Consider the following 14,231-nt stretch of genomic DNA (forward strand, 5'->3'; position numbering starts at 1 on the left):
GAGTTCTATTTTTATATTTATATTTTGAATCTCGTTTTTTTTTTTTTACTTGTATATACATATATACATACATACATACACATACATACATACACACACAACACACACTATAGTTATTTTTATTTCCATCTATTTTTTGGGGGGGATTTATTTTTTATTATTATTATTTTTTTACTTACACTTTTATTTTCACTGTAAGTTATTTATTTATTTAGTAATTTATTCATTTTTAATTTTGGTCCTCCATTAACTTTCACCTTAAGAAAACAGCGATGGTTGTTTTAAAATGCTCTAGAGATGAGCTGAGTGATGGGAGTCAGCATCCTAACTATCTAGCAAAACTAAAGGAACACTTCCTTAAGCTGGTTTGTTATCTTTTCTAGTGCTTTAATAAGAATGTTCTTATTTTGGGCTACATCTTGCAGTGAAGGCAGAAGGATGTGTAGAAAGAGCCGTCTTATCTGACTATGTAATATACATTAAATTTCTAATTGTATATCCTGGGTGTTTAATTAATGTAAAACAAATTCAGCCAGACTTAGGTGTTTATATATTAAAAAAAATAAAAATCAGTGAACCTAAACTATCTAGCAAAACTAAAGGAACACTTCCTTCAGCTGCATGGAAATAGGGAATAAAAGAACACAATGCTTTCTGAATTCAACACGAAAAGAGCCAAGTTTGTTGATTATTCATGTTCACCAGAAAAAAAGTTTATTTTTCAATAAAAAAAGCATTTGGTGAATGCAGATAGGAAACTGGTGCGGTTCAGTAGCTTCAATTAGGTTAGGAACCACTGTCTTATAAACAGTACATTTGAAAGATTGCAGCACATGTGCATTAAAACACAGATGCTGTAAAGAAGGACTTTATTGTAACCCATTTTGGTTGGTTAGAGAAGCACAGAAAGTAAAAGGGACTCTGGGTCAGCTGGATCAACTGATATTTAAATGTCTACTTAGTTTACTGAAAGAAAGAAAAAAAAAAATCACAGTGAGACCTTTACCTCTGTTCATCATTTCCAACTCCCCTGAACCTCTTCCAGTCCCCCGTTTCATTTCCTGGTCCACACAGCACTCTTAATGGGCCGTCTGGGAATTAAAACGTCAACAAAATTCCTGTCTTTGCCTGGCCTAGTTATTTTGAGTCATACTTATGTCACTTTGAGAGACATTCATTTTGGACCTTTTGACCTTTAAACCAAAAATTTACGGCCCAGACCTGAATCTTTGCCACGGCTTCTAATTTAAGCCAACAACCTCTCCACATGGAAATAAACAACTTCGCTGCTCATAACCTTGAACTAATGTTTGGAGGCAATCTTAACCCACCATTTCCCAACAAAACTCATTAATAGTAAGCGGGTTATATTAAACTTGAGCGTGCATTTGCACAAATAAAAATATATTTACTGGAAGTGCAAAGGAGATCAGTGACAAGAAGAGACTGTGGATCACAGTCACGATACATCTGATAAACAGTTTGGTCACAATTTACTGTAAACTGGTATGTTACTGGAACTAGCACTGGCTTGCTCCATGTGCAGGTCATTAACAACTACGATTATGATGATGATGGTGACAGAGAGCTTTGAACCTCCAGCAACAGGCAGGCCAGTATCTTAATTTAATCCTGCCATGGACACTGTTACACACAACACACATATAGCCTAGAAATCATGTGCTAGTAATCACAATGCCTGAAATTAGCACAAAATGGGGCAGATGTTGGCCAGGGAAATTCCGAAACGTCCATGTGCGACGCACAATGAACCGCTAAGTGCAAATAATTTATGATACTATAAATCTGCAAAACAACACACACAATCCAACAAAATACAAGTCAGTTTTACTGAGACCACAACTACATAAAAGCCATTTCCTGAAAAGAGATCGCGTTTCAACACTTCAACTTACATATATGCCAGTGGAGGGTTCTCTGGGAGGTAGCGACCCAGGACTGAGCACGGGTGAACCGGCCAGACTGCAGAGCTCAGGGAAGGGGTTGGGGATGGCAGGGAGAGAGGACGTCCTCAGTTGTTGCTCCTCTCGCAACCTCCTGGACAACGGGAAGAGGACACCAAAAAAGTTTGAATGTTTGCATGCACAAATCCCAGGTTCGATTTTTCCATTTAATTAGAATTCTTGCCACGTCTCAATTTACATTCACTTGGGAAATTAGTTGCCAGATAACATAACCAACAGTAAACTAGATCCCGTTGGTGATATACAGTACAATAATGAAAAACACAGAAATACTTTCCATTTGTTTGACTTGGCTTTACATAATTTAGCAAGATAAACAATGATTATTAAAACAGTATTCATTACAAATATACTAATGGTTCAGAATGATGATTTCAGCAGACAAATACGAATAATAACATTTTTCTTCTTCTCTATGTTTAGAAAGAATCTGTCATGGCAGAAGCTCATCCCTACGGAAGTTGGAACTGGAGGGCAATGGTTGGAGTCGTGCTACGCAGTGCTTTGATTATTTTCTGTTTCGTCCCCACCAGTAAGAAGAAAATAGTTCACAACCCCAATCCCCACAAACTCTCCATCGTGACTATTAAATAGCATAATTTGTCTATAAAATGATTAGATTTACATCTCTGCTTAACATTGTATCTTTATTAACATTAACTCATTCACTGCCATTGACGGCTATAGACGTCAAAAATTAATTTGAACTATTTCTATTAGTTTAACATTTTTCCCCACTTTTGTTAACAAGAGTATGCAAACATATAATTATTTTTTTTAGAAATACAGATATAAAATGTGTGATTAATCGTGAGTTAACTATTGAAGTCATGCGATTAATTACAATAAAAAATTGTAATCGCCTGACGCGATTTAAAGATTATAAAAAATTTGGGGCGTCAGGAGATACATTTTTTTTATTGTAATTAATTGCATGACTTCACTAGTTAACTCGCAATTAATCACAAATGTTATATCTGTCCTAAATGTACAATACAAATATATAGGTTTTCATACTTGTTAACAAAAGTAAAAAAAAAAATTAAACTAATAGAAATAGTTCAAATGAATTTTTGACGTCTATAGCCGTCAATGGCAGTGAATGAGTTAAAGAAAACAAACAAAAAAAGAAATATAAATATGCTGAATAACTTTATTAACATTGTTGATCTTCCCTGCGTATATTCTGATGATAAAATAACTACTGCCACCTACTGTACAGTAGTGGATGTGCAATTACACTTTAGTCTAGTATGGGGGGGAAAAACATGTTTCCTGGGGTCACGCGCACCCCTCGCCTGGCATCGCACCGCGGCCCCACAATTTAAGAAGGACTGCGCTACAGACAAATTAAATATTGCAACTAGTTGCTGGAGAGATGCTAGGCTGCCCTCTAGCAAGACCCCTGAAACTCAGCTCGGAGGTGCAGGCCCCGCCCCCTGGAACATGTTCGGTTCTTTAAATGTGATGGATCTCATAACATTTCCTGTTTTGTTATCTTTTCTAGTGCTTTAATAAGAATATTCTTATTTTGGGCTACATTTTGCAGGAAAGGCTGAAGGATGTGTAGAAAGTGCGGTCTTATCTGACTATGTAATAAACATTCAATTTCTAATTGCATATCCCGGATGTTTAATTAATGTAAAACAAATTCAGCCAGACTAAGGTGTTTATATATACAGTATATATAAAAATATATTTCAATTAGCCTAAACACAATTTATTTGGTGTAATATTACTGAATGACTACAAAATGTTATGTTGGTATTAAATGAAAATACAAACTGCCACTTATGGTAATGACATGATACAGCTTTCTGAATAGTGCAAAACGGGTCTAACTTTGGGATAACAAGACCCGCTGACACATGAGAAATATGTGCAGGAGGGGAGATTAGAAGATATTTTCTGTATCGCGCCCAAGCTCATGTCTGTTTCTGTCTGATCTTGCCATAATGAACAGTATCCAAGCCAGGAGAAATCACAGACCCCTGCAGCCTACTGGCTAATTTTCTGCAATATTTATCACACATCAATATTAAATAAGACATCTCTTTAAAGCATTTTTTTTCTTTTTTAAATTAGGCACACGCACTATAAGCTTGTGGCTCAGAAAAGGGATGATGGTTTGACAGCTGATCATAAACTTGCCGGTGAATAGTGCGCTCGGAAAGCCATTGTGGGAGACTCTCGCTTTTCGACTCTTTCTCCCTGCCTCTATCATTTCTCTGTAGAACCCAGCGAGTTCAAAAGGGAGCGGGCCTTTTGATGTCGTCCCATCTGAGCTCGAGAACAGGGTTATCCAGAGGTCAGCTCTGAATAATAAGAACTTCAGGGCTCGAGTCTGCGCTTGTGTGTGAGTGCTTGTAAGAAAAGGCGAGAAAGCGGGAGTCCTTAAAGACAGAATACTCCATTACCTGATCATTTCTTCTCTTCTTCTGTCAAATAGTCCGGACAGGGATAATTATTACAGACCACTCTGCAGTGAATGTATATGATAAAGCCTATAATGAACACCTCAGGGAGACTGTGAGCTATGACTACTTAATCCAAGAAATAGTCTTACGCTTGATGATAAAATGAATGAGAATTTGACCTGATGTTGTTGTTTGAGACAAACAGGGCCTGACAAGAAGGAAGAGGGCATTGAAAGGCTACAGATAAAAAAACTATATGGAAACATTTAGATATTGGGAAGGTGTGCAGGGAGGGGCACAAACTATCAAATATATCCTATTAATCTATCAGATTCTAGACATGTTGAGTACGATCTAGGGATGGACAGATTATCGGCCGGGCCGATTATCGGTATTTAATTGGCATTTTGACAAATATCGGCATCGGCCTTTTTACGAATCTGGAGGCCGATAAGGCTGGTATCGCACCGAGTGGTGATGGCTTGCGAATGTTTACAGACAATTTTTACTTGTCCAAAGACTTTTCAAACATATTCAGACTATTTTTCACTGTCTGCAAAGATCTTTTGAAACCTTTTACGAACCCTGGCCAAAACCCCAAATTAGCTACATTTGCATGCATTTGTCGCTCAGTGAGATAAAGGGAACTTTTCATTTATGGATTTATTTAAATTTCCACTGTATAAAAAATGATGCAGACACTGGGATCTCCCTACACTTTTCATTTTTTTAAATAAAAATTAAGAAATTATGTTTAACTTTTGGAAAACTTTATTTACAGTAGAAAACTTTAGTTAACTATTTACTTAATTTTTTATTTAACTTAACACATGCTGATGACCCTGGGCTCCCTGCAATTTTTGCTATTTAAAAAAAAAAAAATAAAGCTGTCAATTCTTTATATGTTTAAAAATAAAAGAAAAACTTTTTTTTTTATTCTGACGCTAATATTTTCTCTTTTATTGCAAATTACTACTACTACCAATAATTGGTATCGTATCAGCCTTCAAAAAACCACATCAGTCTATCACTAAATACAATCACTGGTAAGTCAAAAGAATACAGTGTGTTCTCTTAAATTCAGTGGCCCTTAAATTGTACAATTTGGAATTCTGCAACTAAACTCATTTGAATTTTTTTGGCCTCTGCAGTCATATAAAACTGAACTTCTAATATAACATTAAATGAGACTTCAACATAAAACATCAAAGTTATGTTTTTTTCCTTTTTGTTGAGTGGCTTCCAAAGCTAAAACAAAAGATTCAGAGGCCAACCAGACTCCCGAAACTTATGTTAAACCTCTGTGCAGTGTGCAACAAACCATATGCAGCAAAGTCGAAATAGCTGCTCAAGAAAAAAAATGTAGTCAAATGTTGATGACTAGTTTGTGCTTTTACTGATGGATGTTAATAATTAACAACTTGTAGCTTTGTCATTTAGAGTATATCAATCATCTACTCTGCTGCATTGGAAGTGTGGTCTATATGCTAAAAGCTCAAGTATGTGTACTGACGTATTCCTCACATGTATGCGAAAAGCTCACACATGCGATGATGAAAATGTGCCTGACTGGCAGTGCACAGGACACTTTTTGCCTTATCACAAGATTTACGAGGAACAGGAGTAACACGAGTAACCGACAATTCAGACAATGCTGAGCATGTTTGTGGGGAAACCAAATCCACAGGCTACTTCTAGCACCGCCACTTCCCTGGCTACCATTCTTCCACCCATCCACAGCTCTGCCAAAAACAGCAACAATTGACTCAAATGAAATGGTTATTTTCAATTGTATGTACAACACCGTGTATTCTGTATTTCAGTGTGATTCGTACATTTGGAATTCTTTTGTCGTTTGAATGGCGTCTGACTATCTTGATTCATACCACCGTACTCACCGAACAGCCAGGATGTGCATGGGTTGTGATCGTCGTAGGCTTGCTTGGGGTAGGTGAGTGGAGGAGGGCGGTTCAGTTGAGGAATGGCTTAGCACATGGTGACCCTGCCGCAGTTGGGTGTGGTGTGTGGGGCGATGGTGGTTGTGGTGTTGCTGGGAGGAGGTTGAGGTCTGTCCGTTTTCAAGTAGCGATGTCTGCTGGTCACTGCAGGTGGAGTATAAGTTCTCCAGTGACGAATTCATGTCATTCACCAGAGCCTCTAAATCGACATCGTCCTCTGGAAGACAAGATGAAACAAAAGGAACACAAGTTTGAAACTCATTTGCTGCAGAGAAAGCAGATTTGAGCTCAACGATTATAAGTAATCTAATTGATTATTTTTTTTGCGTCAATATTGCAATTTCATGTTTTTCAAGGACCTCTTCTCATGTATTTGAAATGATTCACAAATTAATCATTTTGGGAAATTTAGTTTTTATTACAGAAATTTACCCATTAGTATTTTTTTTCTTTTGCCATCCTGTATTTTTTGCTCGTGATATTTTCATGACAATGTTTATTTACCTGGTTCATACAATTACAATTATCCAAATGTTTTTTTGGTTTTCACAATGCTCCCTATTGCGTGGATTTTTGTGTGTGCAATTTTAGATGTTTTTTTTAAAGTAGTGCACCTATTTTTTATTTTTTTTAATCTGACGGTTTGAACATTGAGAGTGTTTAAATAAGGGAGAAATGTGTGAAAATGTTAATACCTGTGTGAGAAAAGTGTATGAAGTGTGTGGTAATGGGTTTTACAGCCTTAAAACACATAATAAATGTAAAAAAAAAAAAAAAAAGCTGACAACTTCGCGGATTTCACCCATTTAAAAAAAAAAATGGGGGGGATGTAACCCCACAGATAAACAAAGGAACACTGTAATAAAAACAATTTAAATTTCCCCAAATAATGTATTCGTTTGTCATTTCTGTTTACAAATGATTGAGCAATTCCAATTTGGTAGAGTTGATCACTTTCGTGACTGCTTTTGTGCATGTGAAGAATTAAAACATTCTTGTACCTATTTTCAGTCAATGTGCTTCTTAAATATGACTTGAATGAATGAGCCATTGAACAGCGAGCAGTTTTCACCTGATTCAATATGTAGAACGGCGCCGGCTGTCTCTGACAATTGATCACTCTGATTGGCTGTAGGCTACCGAAACAGAAATGGGAAGTGACAAAAGCAAAGAAACAGCAACCAAAAAGGCATTATCTAGTAAATCAACCTTGTTTAAATATTGCTATTTACTTTGATTTGTTCCTGTATTATGAGTGGGTTGAGCATTTCATGAAACCATGACTGCGGATGGTATGTTAAACAATGACTTTTCAACCATGTTCAATGTATGTAAAGGTTAATGGCAATCTCTGTTGGAGCGCACTTGCATACGCTTGATTACTCATGCACATACAAGTCTGTCGCTTCTCTAGTATACGCCTCAACCTGGTCAATGGCTACTCCACTGAAATATTTCTAATCCTGCTGTTGGGGGAAGTACTAGTGTGTGTGTGTGTGTGTGTATAGAGAGAGATGAAAGGGGAGGTGTTGACATTAGATGCTTGATCTTATAGCATGGTTACGTTCTGACTTTTTTTCCCCCTTCGTTCGGAAAAATGCATTCTGCTACATCCTTATATCAGTTTAAATTCAACTGATAAATCAGCAGCAATACGACAACCCAAAATTGAGAATTTCCAAACAGTGAAAAAATTTGTCTGTTTTCCCTTCAAAGAGTTGAGTGATGAAAAATGATCCCTGGAAAGTGTTGGCACTTTTCCACTTCTATTTCAGTTTCTCAATCATTTCATTGTGGTCGGGATGTGAACCGTTAACCTCACCATCTTAAATCTCAGTAATCCCACAAAAGAAAAGCACAAAACGCTCAACACACACGCACACAGTTTTGCCACAACACTAATTTAGCAGGATTTTCTTGACTGAGGACAAGATGCTGCCCTGTGGGTAAATCTCCAGGATAACAGGTACAAGCACAAACCTGCCCGTAACACTTTTCAACTCTCAGCACAGGGTTCACCGCAGAGGCATCATATTGTCGGCATCTGCTCAAAATTCACCACATGTATTGAACCTTCTGCTTTTGGAGGTCTTAAAAACCACTAGTCAAATTCTTTTTTTTTTTGAGGAGAAATCTATCTTCAAAGCCCTTGTGAAAACCTCCAGGCACATTTAAATTCATGAAGCGAATTTTTCAACCGACTCCAGAAGCGTTATGTATCAAAGTTTGAAGTGAGCGCAATTGATGGGAAGTTCTCGTTTAATTGCTTCATACTGTGGAAGTTTTATCTCAAGGGGTAAACTGGGCACAAAACTTTGCTCTTTCTAAATTATAATTCGCAGTGGCGACTATGATTAATAACGCTTCATTACAAAAAACAAACCTTGGTCATAAATTTATCATCAAATCCTTGCATCCAGAATGAACTACAATTGTACCACTGGGGGGAGACAAGAACCACTTGTAAGTGGCAGAAGCTTTCAAACTGTATGACATAAAGCAAAACTGTCATTAGATCATTTTAACCTTAAATTCAACTAACAACCAGATCGTCCACATACAATGTGCAGACATTTCCACACTTATTTGACTGTAAATATACCGTTTATTTTTTAAATACTGTACTGCAAAACATTGTCATACTGAGTCTGCATTAATGCAGGACAGTTCATAGCTGGATCTTGCCAACAAATGTTAAGATTATAACGATATACTTCAAATAAACCATTACAAAAAAATACAAATCTTGCATCTGAACATCGCTGGATGGAGCAGCATAGCTCTGCCTCAAAACAAAATGCACAACTAAGAAGCAGTGATATATTTGTTTCTTGGAAGGGTTTTTCCTGAAAACGTGTCAGGTAGCTGAATCACAGGTGCCTGTAAATCACAGGTGGTTAATCTGTTGGTATTAATAGCAACATGTAAGCTGGAGCAGCTACTTATGAATAGCCTGGAGCGCTAAAGAGATGTAAACCACAGGACACAGGGTGCATACAAGGCCATATATAGGTCTGAGGACAGAGCAAGAGAAGCAAGCAAGAGTTCACATTCTTTAGAATACAACATGACCAATCAGGCGATGTCAAACCTCAGCAGACTACATTATTGTAAGTCAAATAGCATGTCACACTTAAGGTTTAACGCACTTGTTGAGACATGAAAGCTCAGACAAATATTGAACATTTTAGGTCAAACTAACATGACATCTACAAAATAAAATGGCACAACTGCTTACGTAAAGCAGCGCAAGCCACACGTTAATCAAGGATTTGTGAGTCATTATCAGTCGCATGATCATAATCACCTTTGTATGTTGCAATACGGCAAACAAAGGTGTGCGTCATGTGGGCTGTTGACAGCGCACTGCATGACGATCACACACACGTGACTAAACCTAGTAGAACCAGACAAGAGCAACAAGAGACAAGTTCAACCAACTGCTCGTCTTTGGCAGGCAAAGGGGAGCACGTAAACGCCTTTATTCATACCAACCAAACACACAGCTGCCATGACATGCCTGACCTTACATTATTACAGCCAATAATTAGATCCTCTTAAAATATCAGAGCAGCTCAGGCAGCAGGGAGCACACAAAGCAGAGTTGCTGACAGTAGGAATTTGTGACTGGGATGCAGTTGTTGAAACATATTTTGGGAGCAAGTCATGTGGCTAAGTGCCCCTTATTAAATTAGATACTAGACTTGAACCTGTATTCAAACTCTAGTAATTAAATAATTGTGAAAAGTCAAAGTCCGATAACTGATATTTCAAGCCGATATTCATTTGCAGTGAAAATGTAGCCACAAGGGTGCACAAGCCAGAGTCTTTTTGTGCCTGTCCCAAACCCGGATAAATACAGTGGGTTGTGTCAGGAAGGGAATCCGACGTAAAACTTTGGCCAAATCAAACATGCGAATCAAATATATGACTTCCATACCCGATCGGTCGAGGCCCGGGTTAACAACGACCGCCATCGGTGCTGTTGACTTACCGGGTGCCGGTGGAAACTGGACTACTGTTGCTCAAAGAAGGAGAGGAGGAAGGTGTGTTCGTAGGAAGAAAGACAAGAGGAACACCAAGAGTCGAGGACTGAGAGTAGGGACTTTGAATGTTGGAACTATGACAGGAAAAGGTGGTAGAGAGCTGGTTGACATGATGCAGAGGAGGAAGGTGGAAATACTGTGTGTTCAGGATACCAGGAGGAAAGGGAGCAAAGCTAGAAGTTTAGGAGCAGGGTCCAAAATGTTCTATCATGGTGTAGATAGGAAGAGAAATGGAGTAGGAGTTATCCTGAAGGAGGAGTTTGTTAGGAACGTCCTGGAGGTAAAAAGAGTGTCAGATAGAGTGATGAGCCTGAAGCTAGGAATCGAAGGTGTGATGATCAATGTTGTTAGTGGGTATGTGCCACAGGTAAGATGTGAGCTGGAGGAGAATGATAACTTTTGGTTGGACCTTGATGAAATGATGCAGAGCGTCCTTAGAAGTGAGAGAGTTGTCATTGGTTCAGACTCAATTAACGCAGAAGGACAGATGGTGGTTGACTTTGCAAAAAGAATGGAAATGACTGTCATGAATACTTTCTTCCAGAAGAGGCAGGAACATAGGGTGACCTACAAGAGTGGAGGTAGGAGTACACAGGTAGACTACATCCTGTGTAGACGGTGTAATCTGAAGGAGATCAGCGACTGCAAAGTCGTGCTAGGTGAGAGTGTAGCCATACAGCATAGGATGGTAGTGTGTAGGATGACTCTGGCGGTGAAGAAAGGACAAAGACGGACGGCAAAGGCAGCGCAGAGGACGAAATGGTGGAAGCTGAAAAAGGAAGAGTGTTGTATGACTTTCAGGAAGGAGTTGAGACGGGTTCTGGATGGTCAGGAGGTGCTACAGCAAATGTGATCAGGAAGACAGGCAGGACAGTCCTTGGTGTGTCATCTGGAAGGAAAGGCGATAAGGAGACTTGGTGGTGGAATGAGGAGGTGCAGAAGTGGATCCAGAGAAAGAGGTTAGCTAAGAAGAAGTGGGACACAGAGAGGACTGAAGAAAGTAGACAGGAGTACAGGGAAATGTAGCGTAAGGTGAAAGTAGAAGTGGCAAAGGCCAAACAAGGGGCTTACGATGACTTGTATGCTCGGCTGGACAGTAAGGAGGGAGAGACTGATCTATGGATAGAATCAGGAATGAGTACATCAGAGGGACACCACATGTTAGAGGCTTTGGAGATAAAGTCAGAGAGGCCAGACTGAGATGGTTTGGACATGTCCGGAGGAGAGATAGTCAGTATATTGGCAGAAGGATGCTGAGTTTCCAAATGCCAGGCAGGAGGTCTAGAGGAAGACCAAAGAGGAGTTGTATGGATGTAGTTAAAGAGGACATGAAGGTAGTTGGTGTGAGAACAGAGGTTGCAGAGGACAGGGTTAGATTGAGGCAACTGATTCGCTGTGGCGACTCCTGAAGGGAAAAGCCGAAAGGAAAAGAAGATTAATTTGCAGTTAAAGAGAAAATATTAGCGTAAAAAAAATAAAATAAAAAATAACTGTTGAAATGCCATTGAGCATGTTTGTTAAAGCAACCTTTCACATTTTTAACAATTTTAAAGTTTCTCCTTTTAACTCATTTGCTCCCAAAAACGTATAAATATGTTACATTTTCAAAGTTTAAGTGTCCCAAAGACATATTTATACGGTTATTATGTTTTTTTCATGCTAAGGCATACAGAAGGCTTTGATGCAGCCTCTCAACTGCAGAGAACGGGTGAAGCAATGGTAGTACTGTAATTACAAAAACGGCCAGCAGGAGGCAGCATAGTATAAAAGATCAACTCGTGCCATGTTGCAAACAAGCAAATTTCCAATCCTCACAGTTCTAAACAGATTTGTGAATAATGATGAAATTTAGCTATATTCTAATGCTAATTGCTGCAAAATGGAAACAGATTAAATAGAAATATAATATTTTTTCCTGATGAAAGAAGAGACTCTAATCTTTCCATTGGTAGGTCCATGTTTTTATAGCAATAGAACACAATATTCTGCGGGCCTTGCAAAATCTGTAAAAATCCAGTAAAACAGCCGGGAGCAAAGGGGGTTGCTTCAGTGAAAATGGCTGGGAGTGAACAGTTTAATTGACATATAAAGAATAGACAGCTTTGTTTAAAAAATATAACAAAAATTGCAGGGAGCTTCTTAGCTCCCGAAATTTTTCAACTGTAAATTCAGTTTTCCAAAATCATCAATAATTTCCTAATGTAAAAAATAAAAAGTGTAGGGAGTTCCCCAGTGTCAGCAGCATATTTTGTAAAGCCAAGATATAAAAAACATGAATAAAAAGTTCCCTGTATCTCATTGAGCGACAAACGTATGCAAATGTAGCTAATTTGGGGTTTTTGTTCGGGTTCGTAAAAAGTTTCAAAAGATCTTTGCAGACAGTGAAAAACTGAACATGTCAAAAATTTATCTGCAACAAGTAAAAACTGTCTGGGAGCAGCTTACAAATCCTGATGAAAACCCCAAATTCGTTACGTTCGCAAGCATTCACCGCTCAGTGATATATGAGCTTTATCGGCATTCAGACTCCTGAAAAAGGAGGATGCCGATATTTGTCAAAATGCCAAATATCGGCACCGATAGTTGGCCCGGCCGATAATAGGTCTATCCCGAGGTGTAGTAGTCACTAACCGCGTCGCAGTCCGACTGATGGATTGCCCACCTGTCTGTCGGTCCTAAAATAGTGGTGACAAAGTGATGACGGACTGACAATGACGGAAGCATGTCCAGGGCGCTGACCAATGGCGGACCAGCAAAATTTTGTATATTGCTCACCTGATAGGACATAAAACTATTCCCGGGGCAACCTTTTATACAAGATGATCAATTGTATGTATGGAAGTGGGCGTGGAAAGTGGGACTTTAACGTTAAATTGTGCGAATACTGCAATGTGATTTCAGACGAAATATATACCCAGGGAGGCGTACATTTTTGAAGCAAAAAAAAAAGTTGTTTCACGGCAAAAGAATTGTGGAGAATAAAAATCACAATAACATATGTGGGAATGCATTCCAGTATCGTATCACTTGTCAGTCAAGTGGCAGCACCAAATAGAAGTTCCTCATAGGTTAAAAGGACAACACTGTCATTATTGTTTTAAAATTTCATTTGTTTCATGGACTGTGCTCATTTACTCCTATGACATGTTGAGCCCTTTCCCTTCTCTTTATGAACATATAATTGGTTAAATTGGGAGCAAAATCCTCCAACATTCTCCATTGTCTTAGCTAATTTATATGCAGTACCAACCAACTGTAAAACCAGTTAAGTCTGTAGGAATCTGCATAAAAGCTTGTTTTGAATATGACTGGTAATTAGGGAACGAGACCAAGCCAAAACAAGACCATTGTACTGATGGCAGATGCATATGGCTCACTGTTTGGAATGCACTCTTTATTCAGCTGGTTGCAAATTGAAAAGAGGGGTGACGCTCACTTAGAAAAAAGGAATGTTGTCAAGGGGTATACATGCATAGCACATCAATTGAACACACATGCACATGCACGCGCGCGCACACAAAAAAAAAAACGCATGTGAAATGTGAATCCAAGCCCAGCGCAAGTGCTTCCATTCAAAAATGGACCAATGGGAGTATGGACAGAGCAGGTCTTAAACTGTAAAGTGTGGCTGTGGGGTGTACAATACCGCTGGCGCGCGCGCACACACCCACGGGGGGCCAAGCCTCCTGATGGGGCGGGGGAAGACAGTGTGGGAGGGTCGAAGGGAAACAGAAGAGGCAAGGGAGGGAAAACAGAGACAAATACGGAGCATAGAAGGAAAAGGAGAAATCACAGAGCCAGACTCGTATTGAAGGGGTACTGTGA

The 14,231-nt window shown here is 38.9% G+C and overlaps 1 protein-coding gene across 6 annotated transcripts in view; it reads right to left on the reverse strand.

The window, feature by feature from the left end:
- The window catches only part of LOC144057609 (growth factor receptor-bound protein 10-like), a 75,227-nt gene that overhangs the window by 37,729 nt on the left and 23,267 nt on the right, over positions 1–14,231 (reverse strand). For 5 of the 6 annotated variants that reach the window (XM_077575389.1, XM_077575391.1, XM_077575393.1 and 2 more), the window contains exons 4-5: positions 6,301–6,577; positions 1,917–2,058 (exon numbers count right to left, since the gene is read on the reverse strand). In XM_077575389.1, coding sequence (XP_077431515.1) covers positions 1,917–2,058; positions 6,301–6,577 — 419 coding nt within the window. Of the gene's footprint in view, positions 1–1,916; positions 2,059–6,300; positions 6,578–7,432; positions 7,584–14,231 lie in introns of those variants that run through there. The other variant, XM_077575394.1, reaches the window with a different exon arrangement.

Source organism: Vanacampus margaritifer, chromosome 9 (genome assembly GCF_051991255.1).
Source record: "Vanacampus margaritifer isolate UIUO_Vmar chromosome 9, RoL_Vmar_1.0, whole genome shotgun sequence".
Lineage (NCBI taxonomy): Eukaryota > Metazoa > Chordata > Actinopteri > Syngnathiformes > Syngnathidae > Vanacampus > Vanacampus margaritifer.